This window comes from Nerophis lumbriciformis, linkage group LG07 (genome assembly GCF_033978685.3).
Source record: "Nerophis lumbriciformis linkage group LG07, RoL_Nlum_v2.1, whole genome shotgun sequence".
In the NCBI taxonomy this organism is placed as follows: domain Eukaryota; kingdom Metazoa; phylum Chordata; class Actinopteri; order Syngnathiformes; family Syngnathidae; genus Nerophis; species Nerophis lumbriciformis.
The window spans coordinates 35,169,684-35,185,824 of NC_084554.2; the positions used below are offsets into that span (position 1 = coordinate 35,169,684).

The 16,141-nt window shown below is 41.8% G+C and overlaps 3 protein-coding genes across 10 annotated transcripts in view; all 3 read left to right on the plus strand.

Annotated features, from left to right (window-relative positions):
• Positions 1 to 9,112, plus strand: part of LOC133609599 (receptor-type tyrosine-protein phosphatase mu-like) — a 98,520-nt gene extending 89,408 nt beyond the window's left edge. For 3 of the 5 annotated variants that reach the window (XM_061965333.2, XM_061965334.2, XM_061965336.2), the window contains 13 exons: positions 3,031 to 3,107; positions 3,575 to 3,611; positions 3,699 to 3,796; positions 4,250 to 4,366; positions 4,442 to 4,596; positions 5,748 to 5,883; positions 5,981 to 6,130; positions 6,214 to 6,387; positions 6,463 to 6,594; positions 6,659 to 6,784; positions 7,310 to 7,473; positions 8,071 to 8,206; positions 8,282 to 9,112. In XM_061965333.2, the coding sequence (XP_061821317.1) occupies positions 3,031 to 3,107; positions 3,575 to 3,611; positions 3,699 to 3,796; positions 4,250 to 4,366; positions 4,442 to 4,596; positions 5,748 to 5,883; positions 5,981 to 6,130; positions 6,214 to 6,387; positions 6,463 to 6,594; positions 6,659 to 6,784; positions 7,310 to 7,473; positions 8,071 to 8,206; positions 8,282 to 8,335 (1,556 nt within the window). In that variant the 3' untranslated portion in view covers positions 8,336 to 9,112. Of the gene's footprint in view, positions 1 to 3,030; positions 3,108 to 3,574; positions 3,612 to 3,698; positions 3,797 to 4,249; positions 4,597 to 5,747; positions 5,884 to 5,980; positions 6,131 to 6,213; positions 6,388 to 6,462; positions 6,595 to 6,658; positions 6,785 to 7,309; positions 7,474 to 8,070; positions 8,207 to 8,281 lie in introns of all 5 variants that reach the window. The other 2 variants (XM_061965332.2, XM_061965338.2) reach the window with 1 other exon arrangement.
• Positions 9,113 to 9,398: 286 nt separating this feature from the next.
• Positions 9,399 to 15,305, plus strand: xrcc2 (X-ray repair complementing defective repair in Chinese hamster cells 2). 4 transcript variants are annotated; one of them, XM_061965340.2, is made up of 6 exons: positions 9,399 to 9,814; positions 10,036 to 10,117; positions 11,611 to 11,646; positions 11,703 to 11,852; positions 13,748 to 14,021; positions 14,098 to 15,300. In XM_061965340.2, exons 1-6 carry the CDS (start codon positions 9,794 to 9,796, stop codon positions 14,393 to 14,395), a joined length of 861 nt encoding a protein of 286 aa, XP_061821324.1. In that variant the 5' UTR covers positions 9,399 to 9,793; the 3' UTR covers positions 14,396 to 15,300. The 4 variants fall into 4 exon arrangements, with proteins under 4 accessions (XP_061821324.1, XP_061821326.1, XP_061821323.1 ...); XM_061965342.2 differs by lacking the exon at positions 11,611 to 11,646 and having other exon boundaries at positions 14,098 to 15,304; XM_061965339.2 differs by lacking the exon at positions 9,399 to 9,814 and having other exon boundaries at positions 9,846 to 10,117; positions 14,098 to 15,302.
• A 263-nt stretch (positions 15,306 to 15,568) lies between these two features.
• LOC133609598 (histone-lysine N-methyltransferase 2C-like) overlaps positions 15,569 to 16,141 on the plus strand; it is a 37,956-nt gene continuing 37,383 nt past the window's right edge. Inside the window, exon 1 of the mRNA XM_072913505.1 lies at positions 15,569 to 16,021. The gene's annotated coding sequence lies outside the window, so the exon portion shown is untranslated. The remainder of the gene's footprint in view (positions 16,022 to 16,141) is intronic.

Genomic DNA, 16,141 nt, shown 5'->3' on the forward strand with positions numbered 1-16,141 from the left:
TAATACTGATTATACTTGGCGCAAGTTGGTCCTGACTTAAAAGGAGTTAGTCCTTACTTGATTTTTCTCAGTCCAAATTTGACACCAGTAATTCCTGACTAGACTAGTGTTGGTCCTCACTTAATACTAGTTAGTACTTTCTTGTCACAAGGTAGTCTTGACTCTTAACTACAAATTAGTTAGTCTTGACTCTTAACTACAAATTAGTTAGTCTTGACCAGATTTGTGTTAGTCCGAATTTGACACTAGTTAGTCCTGACTAGAGTTGTTAGTCTGTCTAGACTAGGGTTGGTCCTGACTTAAATTAGTTAGTTTTGGCTTGAAGTACGTTAGACTTGACGCTTGACTACAAATTAGTAGAGATGTTATCGGCCGATAAATGCTTTAAAATGTAATATCGGAAATTATCGGTATCGGTTTCAAAAAGTAAAATTAATGACTTTTTAAAACGCTGCTGTACGGAGTGGTACACGGACGTAGGGAGAAGTACAGAGCAGTTGCGTCTCCCAGTCAGCAGTCCCTCCCCTCTCCCCTTTCCCCTCTCCCACACACAACACAGGAGTTGCAGCACGACTGCAGCATGAGAGGTTTACTGGTGACGCTTGATGACCTCATCAAACCGCCGCGAGCGAAGCATAACAGCAGCAAGAGTGTGTTGTTGCCGGTGCTGTAGCCGTGGCTAACAAGCGAGCTCGCTCGGTGACTGACTAACGACACCACGTCTATGGTTTGGGATTATTTTAAAGTGTCTCTGACGGATAAAAAAACTGGAAATTTGCAATGACTGCAAAAAGTTGGTTATGCGAGGAGGAACCAAGACATCTTCCTTTAATACGAGCAATTTGATCTCCCACCTCTTCACGAATCATAAGGAGATACACGATGAATACAAGCGGAAGATGGATGAAAAGCAAACACCGAAAAAAAGTAGTACCACACAGTTGTCGCTTAAAGACTCCGCCGAGAAAAAACAAAAATACAACAAAAACCACCCCAAGGCGAAAGCCCACGTTGTGGTCAGGGACAATGCACGGAGTATGGCAAAAGCTATGGTGGAGTTTGGTGTGGCTAGTCTTCTCTGCATGGCGCACACTTTGCAGCTTGCAGTGAACGGAGGTGCTCTGTCTCAACGCAGCATTTCAGAAGCTATGTCTGACTGCTAGGCCACTTCAAGCACTCACCACAAGCACATTTGTGTTACTCATACAGATACGTTAGAGCAGGGCAGATTGAGCCCAGTTTATCATTTCCTGTTATACAGTATGTACTGTATATATTATTGTTTACTTTATTACTCTAGTATACTCTGGACTGAAGCTGTGTGCCTTCATTGTTTTTGTAGCTGTTGTTTTGAGGCATGTTTAAAAAATAATAATAATAATGCACTTTGTGAAAGTCAAAGTATAGTATTTCCCATAGTTGTAGTGGGTATCAGGATTATCTCAGGGAGAGCATGTCTCAAATGCCAAGCTGCTGATTGTGAGGCATGTTAAAAAAAATAATGCACTTTGTGACTTCAATAATAAATATGGCAGTGCCATGTTGGCTCTTTTTCCATAACTTGAGTTGATTTATTTTGGAAAACCTTGTTACATTGTTTAATGCATCCAGCGGGGCATCACAACAGAATTAGGCATAATAATGTGTTAATTCCACGACTGTATATATCGGTATCGGTTGATATCGGAATCGGTAATTAAGAGTTGGACAATATCGGAATATCGGATATCGGCAAAAAAGCCATTATCGGACATCTCTACAAATTAGTATGTCCTGACCAGACTTGTGATAGTGTGAAATTGACACTGAACCCAGTTATTTCTGACGGGACACATGTTAGTCCTGATTAGATACCATATTGTGTTGACAAGATGCGTATTGGTCACTATTCACTACTAGACAAGAGTTAATCCTGACTATAAATGAGCTAGTTCTGACTAGTAACCAGTTACACCAGACTAGACATGATTATATGAGACACAAGGGAACAAGTCAGTAATGGTGAAGCATGGGTTAGCCCTATGTACTACCAGTTAGTCCTGACAACACAAAAGTTGGTACTGTTGAGACAAGAGTTAGTCCTGACAAGGGTTGAGTTGATCTAGAATGTTCTAGACATGAGTAGTCCTGACAAATGTTTCACTATAATTACACTAGATGTGGGTTAACAATTTAGCTAGTTAGTTGTGACTACAATTGAGTTAATCCTGGTTATGCTCATAGCAAGTTAGTCCTGACTTAAAATGAGTTAGTCCTTACTTGACACAAGTTAATCTTGACTACAAAAGAGTTAGTCCTGACCAGACTTGTGTCAGTCCGAATTTAACACCAGTAAGATCTTACTACACTAGTGTTGGTCGTGACTTAAAATGATTAAGTGCCTACTTGACACAAGTTAGTCTTGATGCTTGACTACAAATGAGTTAGTCCTGACCAGACTTGTGTTAATCTGGATTAGACACAAGTGAGTGCTGACTAGAACCCAGTTATTTCTGATGAGACACAGTTTAGTCCTAAATAGATGACTAGAAAAGAGTTAGTCCTCAGTACAAACCAGTTAGTTCTACCTATTAACTCGTTATACCGGACTAGACTTGAGTTAATCCTGATTATACTAGACACAAGTGAATACGTTGGTAATGGTGAGACAAGGGTTAGCCCTAACTACTAATGATTTAGTCCTGATTTGACATCAGTTAGTCCTGACTTGACACAAGTAAGTCCTGACAACACAAAACTCAGTACTGGCGAGACAAGAGTTAGTGCTTATTAGACAGCTAGTCAGTTAGTCCTGACAATACAGAAGTTAGTACTTGTGAGACAAACGTAAACGTTAGTCCTGACTATTGTTGAGTTATTCCGGAATGTACTAGACATGAGTTAGTCCTGACTAGTGTGGAGTTAATCCGGATAGTACTAGACTTGAGTTAGTCCTGACTACAAACATTTCCCTATAGTTCTAGCATCCTACATCTATTCATCTGCAGTATATGGATTAGTAAGATTTACTACCTTGTCTTGTACTCGTAGACGACCACTCTCGCGTGCGTCTGCAGCCTCAAGATGGAGAGAAGGGATCTGACTACATCAATGCCAACTATGTCGACGTGAGTAACGCACACATACACCTCATCAATTCACGAAAGCTTCAACTTGGCGCTTTGACCTGTGAAATTTGGAGAAGCGAACGCTGAAGATCAAGTACGACTTTAATGTTTCGACAGTCAGAGGGTGACAACGTTCCAACAGAAGACAAATATCGAACCCCTTGGTGGCATTTCGTTGTTGGCTCTAAAGCTGTTGAGCACACAAACACACACACGCTTAATAGTTTCTTGCCTTTAAAGGTCAATGCAAAAGATGGCGGCCCTCTCTGTTTCCATGGGAACAGTGGTCATCATAGATGTAAGCAGCGTTGACTGAGTAAACAAACTCTCGGCGCTCGATCTTGTGTGTGTTGAGTCGGTTTACTTTTAACGGTGTTTATGCCCGTCTCAGAACACATGGCGTCATACTGACAGCTGTCCGTCAAGTCAAAGCGTTTCCAAATCTGACGCTTGTTTCCATTTGTCAGGGATACCACCGACCCAATCACTACATCGCCACGCAAGGTGAGGAACGTCTCGTCTCCTTTGGTTTACACACTTTACAACTACAAAGATTACTGATGTGTGTGTATGCGTGTGCGTGTGTTTTAGGTCCCATGCAGGAGACCATGTACGATTTTTGGCGAATGGTGTGGCAGGAAAATACGGCTGCGATCGTCATGGTAACCAATCTGGTGGAGGTGGGACGGGTGAGTAAAAGCACACGCACACATCTTGTGTATTCCTATGTGACTCCATTTCCCAGAGTGCATCTGTCATGTCTGCTCAACACTTCTAGAACAGGGGCTCCCTGCTGATACATCAACTTGTGCCTCAAAGTAAATTCACACACACACACCTGGAGGCGCTGTCATTACCCACAATGCACCGGGGATCTGTCGGCCCTCTACAGGATAGCAGCAGGGGAATTGTGGGATATTGCGGGCTGATTCTCTCCCCCCCCCCCACGCACACACGCACACACACACACGCACACATTCTGTTCTCTGTCACTCCCATTTGGTTGCCGAGGCGACAGAGTGATTAGCAGAGCAGTAATTAGTTGTTAATGAGTAGGGGAAGTCTAATGAGATTTTAATACATAAGCTGCTTGTTTATGTTTCTATTGAATTTTGATGATTCTCATGTGTGCTCATGTGCAGGTGAAGTGCTGCAAGTACTGGCCTGACGACACAGAGATCTACGGCGACACCAAGGTGACGCTCATCGAAACCCAGTTGCTGTCCGAATACGTCATCCGCACCTTTGCTGTGGAGAAGGTACTGCTCCAAATAATCACCCGCTCAGAAGGGGGTGTTCCCCGCCAGATCGTTAATCAATCCCGTTTCGCTCAGAGGGGCGTGGCCGAGATCCGAGAGATCCGTCAGTTTCACTTCACCGGCTGGCCCGATCATGGCGTTCCGCTCCACGCCACCGGCCTGCTGGGATTCATCCGCCGCGTCAAAGCCAAGACTCCTCCCACTGCCGGGCCCACTGTGGTGCACTGCAGGTGAGTTCACCATCATCATCATGTGTATGTAGAAGGAATAGGGATGGGTATCGAATTCGGTACTTTTATAGGCACCGACCAATTTCCTTTGGTACAATCGGGTATCGATTCACGTAAAATCGAACGGTGCTATATTTTGATACGTTTGTTGCACGTCACGTCACGTCCGGTAGCAGACTCGGCAGGCTCAAACAGGATGGCAAACAAGCACTCAAGCAGCATTCAGAGCAGACTCAGTCGGACTGCCTCTCAGTAATGTTCTAATTTTCAATGCCAACAAAGCAATTATGTCTGATAGAATAAACTCGAATGCAGTCCTGACCAGACTTCAACATGCTACTGAATAGCATTAGCAATTTTACATGGCGATTTGGTAAAGAAAACTACAACGAAGATACACATTACAATCAAACAGCTGATGTGTAATAAGTACAATACTTACAGTACAAACGCTTTTGATGGAGCAACAAAAGACTAGATTAATGGCAAAGATTATTCCCTGACAAAGCAACAAACCGTAGCCTTTTACTACCGCCATCTAACGTCCTGAAATGTAAACTACTTGCAAAATCTACTATATACAGTAATACTTGCATATGAGACTCGGAAGTGTAAGAAATCTAGATATAACAATTGGACGGCGCAGTTACCACTGTTAAATGCTATATTAGAAAAAATATATATATTATTCAACAAATGAGTATTTATTTACACATGAACACAGAGAAGTACTGGATATTGGTACTGTTGAGTACAAATGTTCATCAATTCAAACGTGAAAGGTACCTATCCCTAAGAAGATAGGAGTGTCCAATCTTTTTCTACATATTGATGTATTTCATTTTGTAAAAAAAAGTATAATAAGAAGTTTCTATTTTTTGTCACAAAAACATGTCATCTTTGGATTATTGGCATCAATACTTCAACTTTTCTCCTTCGTTGACAAGTTGTTGCTCTTTTTCTTTTTACAATTGTATTTTTAAAATGTACTGCGGGCCAATAGAAAATGAGAAAAAGGCTGCAAATTAGACACCTTTGATCGAGAACTTCTGTGAATCCTTATGAAGCATTGGAAACATTTGAGGATGTCAAAGCCGACTTGTATCTGATTTAACCCTAACACACAAAAAATGTTTGCGTGTGTCTGTTAGTGCGGGGGCAGGGCGCACAGGTTGTTTCATCGTCATTGACATCATGCTGGACATGGCGGAGAGAGAGGGTGTGGTGGACATCTACAACTGTGTACGGGAGCTGAGAGCACGAAGGGTTAACATGGTTCAGACTGAGGTACGTACACACAACTCTTTCATCCATAGGTGACATTTAGACAATCTACTGTGTCACTAGAGGGGCAGCATGTTTAACTTGTGTTGTGCGTCATCAGGAGCAGTACGTCTTCATCCATGACGCCATTTTGGAGGCGTGTCTGTGCGGCGACACGTCCATCCCGGCCAATCAGCTTCGCTCTGTTTACTACGACATGAACCGACTGGACCCTCAGACCAACTCAAGTCCCATCAAGGAGGAGTTCAGGGTAACGCACACAACCCACTATACACACAAACACACACGTGTACACAAACATGCATGTAAACACCTGCGTTGTTGGCATGTCAGACTCTCAACATGGTGACGCCAACGCTGCGCGTCGAGGACTGCAGCATCGCCCTGTTGCCGCGCAATCACGACAAGAACCGCTGCATGGACGTTCTACCGCCCGATCGCTGCCTGCCGTTCCTCATCACTATGGACGGCGAGAGCTCCAACTACATCAACGCAGCCCTCATGGATGTACGTCTTGACCTCACTTCCTGTTCAAATGCCTTAGCTGCCATATCACCACTTTATCATGTGATCACCCCGTAGAGCTACAAGCAGCCGTCTGCCTTCATCGTTACCCAGCATCCTTTGCCCAACACTGTCAAGGACTTCTGGCGTTTGGTCCTGGACTACCACTGCACTGCTATCGTCATGCTCAACGACGTGGACCCAGCACAGGTCAGCGCACGCACACACACATGCTCAAATAATAACAATAATAATGAAGATGTCTGTCCTCCAGCTGTGTCCTCAGTACTGGCCCGAAAACGGCGTCCACCGGCTGGGCTCACTACAGGTGGAGTTTGTGTCAGCTGACCTGGAGGAGGACGTCATCAGTCGCATCTTCAGAATCTACAACAACGCCAGGGTGCGTCTCATTCCTATTTTACACTTGAACTATGACCTTTGACATGTTTCCTCGGCTCCTCCAAGTACATTTGCGCTATGGAGTCTTGTAGTTTTAGTATTTTGTGCGTTCCACGAACACTTTCCCCTTTTTTTATTTTCATTTTGACCCATTTCCATTTTCAGTTTCTGGGTGTGCGTTTGATTTCCCATCTAAAGACAGCAAATTTAGATCAAACTGATGTGTTTGATTTCCACCTCCTCACCTCCCTGCCGGTGGCGTGTTTGATTAGCGTTCCCCCTCCTGCTGGTGTCTCGTAATGTTTGCGGGGCGTCAGATCCAGACGCCCCCTCCCCCTTCTTTTCATACACCCCCACGTTATAGGTCATATTCTGTGTGTTATGATTCCTAAAAATCTACGTCTCCATCCTTGCCTTCCTCTTTAATTAGCTCTCTTGTCTCCTCCTCGCACACTTTCTGCTTCTGGGAGCGTTTCATTTTTTTACCCCCTGATTGACAGGCTTTCTTCCCCCTAACTCTCCCCAGCCACAAGACGGGTACCGCATGGTCCAACAGTTCCAGTTCCTGGGGTGGCCCATGTACCGGGACACGCCTGTCAACAAGCGCTCCTTTCTCAAGCTGCTCTATCTGGTGGACAAGTGGCAGGACGACTACGATGGCGGCGACGGGCGCACCCTTGTGCACTGTCTGTGCGTACACATGCTCCTGCAATTTTTACTGATATTACATCAATTACTACTTAAACTACATTCATTTAATTTATTTGTCATTCAGTACTACTACACAACCCTAATACTAGGCAACAGGCAACCCACAGGCGAAATCTGGCCCACAAATTTTGATTAGACGGGCCCACAAGTTCCTTTTTTGTAGCAGATTCCTAAAAACACCAGAAAAGTCTTCACATAATTCAAATAGAGGATCTCTGACTAGCATTTTTGCAGTAAGTTCTAAAAACACTTGATAACTTTGACGAATAAATCCTTTAAAATAGCTAAGCACTCCTGTCATAATGAGAATTTTTGAAATGATTAAAATTAAGATTTTTATTTAAAATATATTGCTTCCTTTTTTAATGTATTTAGACTATTTAGTCATCTAAATCTGGCCCCCTGGTGCCTAGCTGTTTTTTTTAAATGTGGCCCGCAGCCCCAGAACAATTACGTTTAATCCCTGGGCTTCATGAACATAGTACTGTGTTGCTTTATCAGTTATATGTCTCCCTCTAGTGGTGATACCTGGAACCTTTTATAATCTTCTGCTTTTTCCTCGCACACTGTCTTTAGGAATGGCGGCGGCCGCAGTGGCGTGTTCTGCAGTGTCAACATTGTGTGCGAGATGCTACGACAACAACGTTGTGTTGATGTTTTCCATGCAGTTAAGACACTCAGGAACAATAAACCCAACATGGTGGACCTCCTGGTAAGACTCACATTCCACTCCAATGTGTCAGGTGTAGTCAAAGATGTCCTCTAATACTTGTGCATGTGTTGACAGGAACAATACAAGTTTTGTTACGAAGTCGCTCTGGAGTATTTGGCCTCTGCTTAGGGAACAACGCAGCTTCATCCTCCTCATTGAGATGAGGAGCACCACTACTGACAATGACAAGGGATGAAGTGGAGGACAATGTTTTTGCACTGTCTTGGTGGACCAACTGCAAGCATGGACGCACACTCATGGACAACATGTGTCATTTTTGTCTTAGCTGTTTTTTACGTTAATGCATCCTTATGCTTTGCACTTTCACGTGCGAGTGGCGCATCCATGCAAACTTTGCTGACTCACCCATGGTCTCTTCCTGTTTGTCCAGATGATGTAAATGTTCCCAGATATCATGAAAAGTGAAGTTATTCATTCATGTGTGTGTTAAAGCAACATGTGGTTTCATGCAGATTGCACCTGTAGTGGGAGGGCAAGGTCTGTCTGTTGTCATGACGACACAATGTGTCAAGTAAGACCACACCGATGGACTGTATTGTGTTTTTGTTTTTTATGGTTAAAAAAAATGCCAAAAGTTGTCAAATTTGGGGGACGGAGCCAGAGAGATGACACTGTCCTCTGAAAGAAGACCATTGAACGATGTTCATTTTGTACATAGAAATGCAGCAAGCACACTATTTATTATTCCTTGTCGATGTTGTCGTTCTTATGAAGCATGCAGAGATGAGGGTGGCGGCCTGAGACGATCTCAGTGAGAGTTGTGACGTGGTGTCGCCATGACACGGCAGCACGTCGTCTCTGGTGCCGATGAAATATGTATTTATTTTGAAAACTTGTATTTTGTTGTTTGATCTATAACTCCCACAAATAAAAAATGTACAAACACTGGTGTCTGTAAATATGTCAATTCTCTTATCCCATATGTTCGCTCTACATATTTAAATCTAAGCAAACTTATGTCGGCACCATTTTAAGTAATACATCTATAAAGATATTTACATTTTTCAGAAGTGCAAATTGACGTGAAAAGTGGTTTTGTAATTAAAAAAAAAAAGTATTCTCTAATCAAAAATGCCCACTTTAGACTTTAATGCGTTCCACTTGATGTGATATTACTTCCTGCTTTTGCCTTCCAAACCGCTTGGAGGCGCACTTCCCCAAAGAAACCAGAAAATCCCAGATGTTCTGACGCTTGTGAAATATCACAATCAGGGGCGCCGAAAAGGGGGGGTAAAGGAGACGGATTCTAGGGGCCCATGATGGAGGGGGGCCCAGAGAGGCCCCTAATGATGATGAAATGATGATACAGAAAAAATAATGACACTGTGTTGGGGGCCCTGTAAAGATTCTTTTCATGGGGTCCAAAATCCCTAGCGGCGCCCCTGATCGCAATTTAACTGTTTTGCTCGATAAAGTCAAACTAGGAGCTAAAGCAGTTGGGACATGTTTGGATATTAGCCCATGTTTAAAGAAAAAAATCAAACAAACGCATTTTTTGCGACAATAGGGGCAGCCTGGCTTGTCGGAAAGAGAAGAAGAAGAACCCGGAAGTGACGCTATGCTAACATGACTGAAAGTGGCGCGCAGGTAAAATACATTTAACTTGTGTAACATATTCACAATGTGACGCAAACTTTCACTTTTACAACCTTTATTATGGCCAACGTGAACATGTGTCACTCGCGTTGACTTTCAGTAAGCCGTGTTGCTAAAGTAGAGTTTATGTTCACACACCGTGTGCGGGTACTGTCTATGTCCTGGGTAATATGTGTGGTTCCGTCTATAAACAGTACACATTTCCTCCTCAGCTGTTTGCGCGTCTGGATGGTCGTCGCAGTGTGCGCGACATCGAACCTCGACTGTTCCCTGACGATGGAGGGCCCCTGCCAGGTGAGTGATCGCGCCCCTTGCTTTTGATTCATTGATTGATTGAAACTTTTATTAGTAGATTGCACAGTACAGTACATATTCCGTACAATTGACCACTAAATGGTAACACCCTAATAAGTTTTTCAACGTGTTTAAGTTGAGGTCCACGTAAATCAATTCATGGTAAATGTTGCATATGACAGTGTTTTTCAACATTTTCTGAGCCAAGGCACATTTTTATTAATTGAAAAAAATCCCAAGGCACACAACCTGCAGAAATCATTGAAAAATGAAACTCAGTAGCCGATATTGACAGTACAAAGTCGTTCTTGCAATTGTTGGATATGAAATCAAACCATAACCAACCATGCATCACTATAGCTCTTGTCTCAAAGTAGGTGTACTGTCACGACCTGTCACATCTCGCCTTGACTTATTATGAGTTTTTTTGGTGTTTTCCTGTGTGTAGTGTTTTTAGTTCTTGTCTTGCGCTCTTATTTTGGTGGTTTTTCTTCTTTTGTTTGTATTTTCCTGTAGCAGTTTCATGTCGGCCTTGAACGCTATTCCCTGCATCTACTTTGTTTTAGCAATCAAGAATATTTCAGTTGTTTTTATTGTTCTTTGTGGGGACATTGTTGATTGTCATGTCATGTTCAGATGTACTTTGTGGACGCCGTCCTTGCTCCACAGTAAGTCTTTGCTGTCGTCCAGCATTCTGTTTTTGTTTACTTTGTAGCCAGTTCAGTTTTAGTTTTGTTCTGCTTAGCCTTCCGTAAGCTTTTCTTAGGGGCACTCACCTTTTGTTTATTTTTGGTTTAAGTATTAGACACCTTTTTACCTTCACACTGCCTCCCGCTGTTTCCGACATCTACAAAGCAATTAGCTACCGGCTGCCACCTACTGATATGGAAGAGTATTACACGGTTACTCTTACTTGGGGGCGACATGGCGTAGTGGGTAGAGCGGCTGTGCCAGAAACCTGAGGGTTGCAGGTTCGCTCCCCGCCACTTGACATCCAAATCGCTGACGTTGTGTCCTTGGGCAGGACACTTCACCCTTGCCCCCGGTGCCGCTCACACTGGTGAATGAATGATGAATGAATGATAGGTGGTGGTCGGAGGGGCCGTAGGCGCAAACTGGCAGCCTCGCTTCCGTCAGTCTACCCCAGGGCAGCTGTGGCTACATATGTAGCTTACCACCACCAGGTGTGAATGAATGATGGGTTCCCACTTCTGTGTGAGCGGTTTGAGTATCTAATGATAGAAAAGCGCGATATAAAATCGAATCCATTATTATTATTATTATTATACTCTGCCGAGTTCTACACAGCTAAGACACTCAACAACAACACATAATTTGCTGACTATAATTAGTGGTTTGCAACAAATATTTTTAACCCAAATAGGTGAAATTAGATAATCTCCCACGGCACACCAGACTGTATCTCACGGCACAGTGGTTGAAAAACACTGGCATATGATGCTAAAAGATGGTGTCACTTGTGTTTGCCTCAGGTGAGGTGGTGGAGCTCTTTGGGTCGGAGGGAACAGGTGAGTTCAAGGCACAAAAAGTAGCTTTCCGGAGCTAATAGTCGTGTATGGGACAGGTAAGACGGAGCTTCTTTACCACTTCCTGTGTCGAGGCGTATTGCCTTTAGCGGCCGGCGGTCTGGAGGTAGAAGTCGCCTTTGTGGACACCGATTACACTTTGGACATGTTACGAGTGGTCAGCATCCTGGACAGCAGACTTGGCGCTGGTATGTGTACATGTTGAATAAATCATTTGGAAAAAACAATTGTTGGGATAAAACATGTCCGTAAACACTTGCTTGAGGACAGAGAGCAAACATGTTTATAATTTTATAAAGGAAAATATTTGTAAGAAAAATAATAGAGAGTTACTTCCTTTTTTTTTTCAACAATATATATGTACTCACGTACTTGTTTTTTAAAATTACTTTTATTTTGGAAAAAAGTACATTTTTGTTTAATGTTTTTGAGAGCAAAATACATTATTATATATATATATATATATATATATATATATATATATATATATATATATATATATACATATATATAAGGGCTGCCAAAAATAATGAGTTAACTCGTGTGATTAATTACATAAAAATTATCGCATAAATCATATATGTACGCAGATTAATCACGCAATTTATTTAGAGTGTACATGCTCTTTTACCATAACAGATATAAATAAACGTATTTGTCTATATGTATGTATTTATTTAATTCATTCATATATGCATATTTAATAATGTAGACAGTACAGGCCAAAAGTTTGGACACACCTTCTCATTCAAGTTGTTTTCTTCATTCTCATGACTATTTACATTGTAGATTGTCACTGTAGGCATCAAAACTATGAATGAACACATGTGGAGTACTTAACAAAAAAATGTGAAATGATTGAAAAAAATGTTTATATTCTAATTTCTTCAAAATAGCTGTTATTGCTCTGATTACTGCTTTGCACACTCTTGGCATTCTCTCGATGAGCTTCAAGAGGGAGTCACCTGAAATGGTTTTCACTTCACAGGTGTCATAGTTTTGATGTCTTCAGTGACAATCTACAATGTAAATAGTCATGAAAATGCATTGAAATGAGAAGGTGGGTCCAAACTTTTGGCCTGTACTGTATGTAATATATATATTTATATATATATTAGGCTGCTGCCCCCGCGACCCGACCTCGGATAAGCGGAAGAAAATGGATGGATGGATGTATATATATTAGGGGTGTGGGAAAAAATCGATTCGAATTGCGATTCTCACGTGCGATTCAGAATCGATTCTCATTTTTAAAAAATCAATTTTTGTTATTTTTATTTATTTATTTTTTTTAATTCTTTTTTATTTTTAATTTTTTAATTAATCAATCCAACAAAACAATACACAGCAATACCATAACAATGCAATCAAATTCCAAAACCAAACCCGACCCAGCAACACTCAGCACTGCAATAAACAGAGCAATTGAGAGGAGACACAAACGACACAGAACAAACCAAAAGTAGTGAAACAAAAATGAATATTATCAACAACAGTATCATTATTGGTTACAATTTCAACATAGCAGTGATTAAAAATCCCTCATTGACATTATCATTAGATTAGACATTTATAAAAAAATTAAAAACAACAACAATAGTGTCACAGTGGCTTACACTTGCATCGCATCTCATAAGCTTGACAACACACTGTGTCCAATATTTTCACAAAGATAAAATAAGTTATATTTTTGGTTCATTTCATAGTTAAAACAAATTTACATTATTGCAATCAGTTGATAAAACATTGTCCTTTACAATTATAAAAGCTTTTACAAAAATCTACTACTCTGCTTGCATGTCAGCAGACTGGGGTAGATCCTGCTGAAATCCTATGTATTGAATGAATAGAGAATCCTTTTGAATCGGGAAAAAAATCGTTTTTGAATCGAGAATCGCGTTGAATCGAAAAAAATCGATTATGAATCGAATCGTGACCCCAAGAATTGATATTGAATCGAATCGTGGGACACCCAAAGATTCGCAGCCCTAATATATATATGTAACATATTTTTGTACATTAGAAACATTGAACGCATGCTCTTACTGTCATGAAAACGTAACATTTGTTCACTCGTTTCCAGTTTCTTCTTCAGGCTCACCAGCTTCGTCACATGACGCCATGGTGCGTTCATGTCTGTCCCGCCTGCTGGTGATGCACTGCTCCTCATCCTCCCAGCTCCTCCTCACTCTCCACTCCTTGGAGACGTGGTTGGCGTCACGGGCGGGCCTGGCGCTTCTTCTCATCGACAGCATGTCTGCTTTCTATTGGCTGGACCGCTGTGAGGGCGGGGCCAGCGTCGCCAAGCAGGAAGAGAAGCTGTGCAGGTGTGCACAGCTGCTGACTCGTCTGCTCAGGTGGGCGTCGCCTCGCTAGACCTATGTAACCATATAGACCTGTCACTTCCGCCCTCTCATCTGGCTCTCTTCTCAGGGATTACAGAATCAGCCTGATGGCTTCCTGCCATGCAAATAGGAGGCGCTGCAGTGGAGCCTCCTCCTCAGAACCTGAGTGGCAGTACCTGTGTCGCCCTTGGCAACGCCTAGTAACCCACCGCATGCTGTGCTCCAGACAGGAAGCTGCTCCAGAGGGTGGCAAGGAGCACAAGAAAAGTCAGCTGTTCATCGTGCATTGCACCTCATCCCACTCCTCTTCGTCTTCTGCCACCAAGGCAAAGTCTTACAGGACTTCCTCCTTCCGCGTGACGGATGGAGGTGTGGATTTTATTTGACACTCATCATCTGCACCTTCATATGTGCTGCACTTAAGGAGCTTCTGAATGTGGAGACTTCAGAACCTCCTCTGACGTTATGTAAACTAGCAGGAGGATATTTGTTGGATTGTTTCACACTTCTGTTTCAGCATGTCAAGTTGAACAATTTTTGTTTGCTTTTTGTTAAATTTTTCGGTAAAACAAGATCAACGTTTGAGATCATTTTACATTTTAATTCATTCTTTTTCACAGTAATATTTTAAGATTCAGTGGGAAAAAAAGCAATTCTTAAAAAAAAAAAATTCCATGTTGGGAAAAAAGGGACAATTGGTAGAAAATGAATGGGTGGAGGTTTTCCAAAAAGTGGTTGAAAAACATTTTTTAATTCTGCATGATTTTGATCAAATACACTTTCTGAAAGAAAAATAGCCATCTTTTTGCAAATAAAACTTGTAAAAGTCATAGTTAAGCAAAATATTTTTTCAATAACATGTATGAAAATTTTTCGATTCTTTGTTCTGTTTTTTTTCTTTTACGTAACCGATGACAATTATACTTTAAAAAAAAAGAAGTTAGATTTGTGAGAAAAATGGAAACATACGTGAATAAAGTAAAATTTAGGAAGAATCTTGGATTTTTTTTTAAGAAAAAGTTTACTAAAATAAAAGAAAAAAGTCACATTTAGGAGGAAAACGGCAATTTTGACTGTAAAAAGTCAGTATTTTACAATTTATATTTTTGGAAAAAAAGAGTTCCGAGATTACATTACCGGTAATCTATTTTTGGGTAAGGTGTTTTTTAGAACTTTATTTCAACAATATGATACACACATTAATCTAAATGGCCACACACACTTAATACATTAGCTGACTGTCAGGTTCGACAGCTGGCATAACATTATTACAGTATGCACCAATATCATTTTTCTTGTACAAATATGACTTAAATCAGGTGTATAAATAGTGTTCAATGTGCAAAATACGCAAACGTGTTTTTTTCCCTGCATGTTTTGAGGTCGCGACTTGTCCAGGGTGTACCCCGCCTTCCGCCCGATTGTAGCTGAGATAGGCTCCAGCGACCCCAAAAAGGGAATAAGCGGTAGAAAATGGATGGATGGATGTTTTGAGACTTTTCATGCTAGTCCGGTCCATATTGTTAAAATTCCAGTCCGGAATTTTGAGGTCTGATGACAGAAACCAAATCACCAGAAGAGCCTAGAGCAGATTCATGCGCGGGGTCAGATACACTTTGACACAACACGAACACACACAAAAATACAAACAGGTTAATTCAGCAAAATATGTATCTGGAGTGAAAGTTCTCTAACATCGAGCACAACCTCACAGGATGCGAGGTGTTCGGAACCGGGCTCCATGTTGACGTGGACCTACTTCTCCCGTTGGCGCTGACAGGCGGTGCTTCGGTCGCTAAAACATGGCCTCCATGATGGAGCCTCCGCTGCAACTTTAATTTTCGCCAAATTCACGGCAAAAAGCGTGTTTTTTCTTCTTGGGCCAGGAAGTGTGATTCCAGCACACTCAAGAGGCAAATGTTTGCTTTTGGAGAAGTTCGCCGTTGGATGTAAACGGATCGGTTTGCTTTGGCAGGAAAGCTGGAGAGGAAAAGGAGAATTGCATCAAATCAGTAAGTATCTTCTTTTTCGCTTGTCTCCTCGCCCTTGAGAAACATTTTATCTTCACTTTTTTCCACATGTCGTTGCTTTTATTGTCGCCTGGTCACTATTTGGCTTTTAAGTGGCAGCTT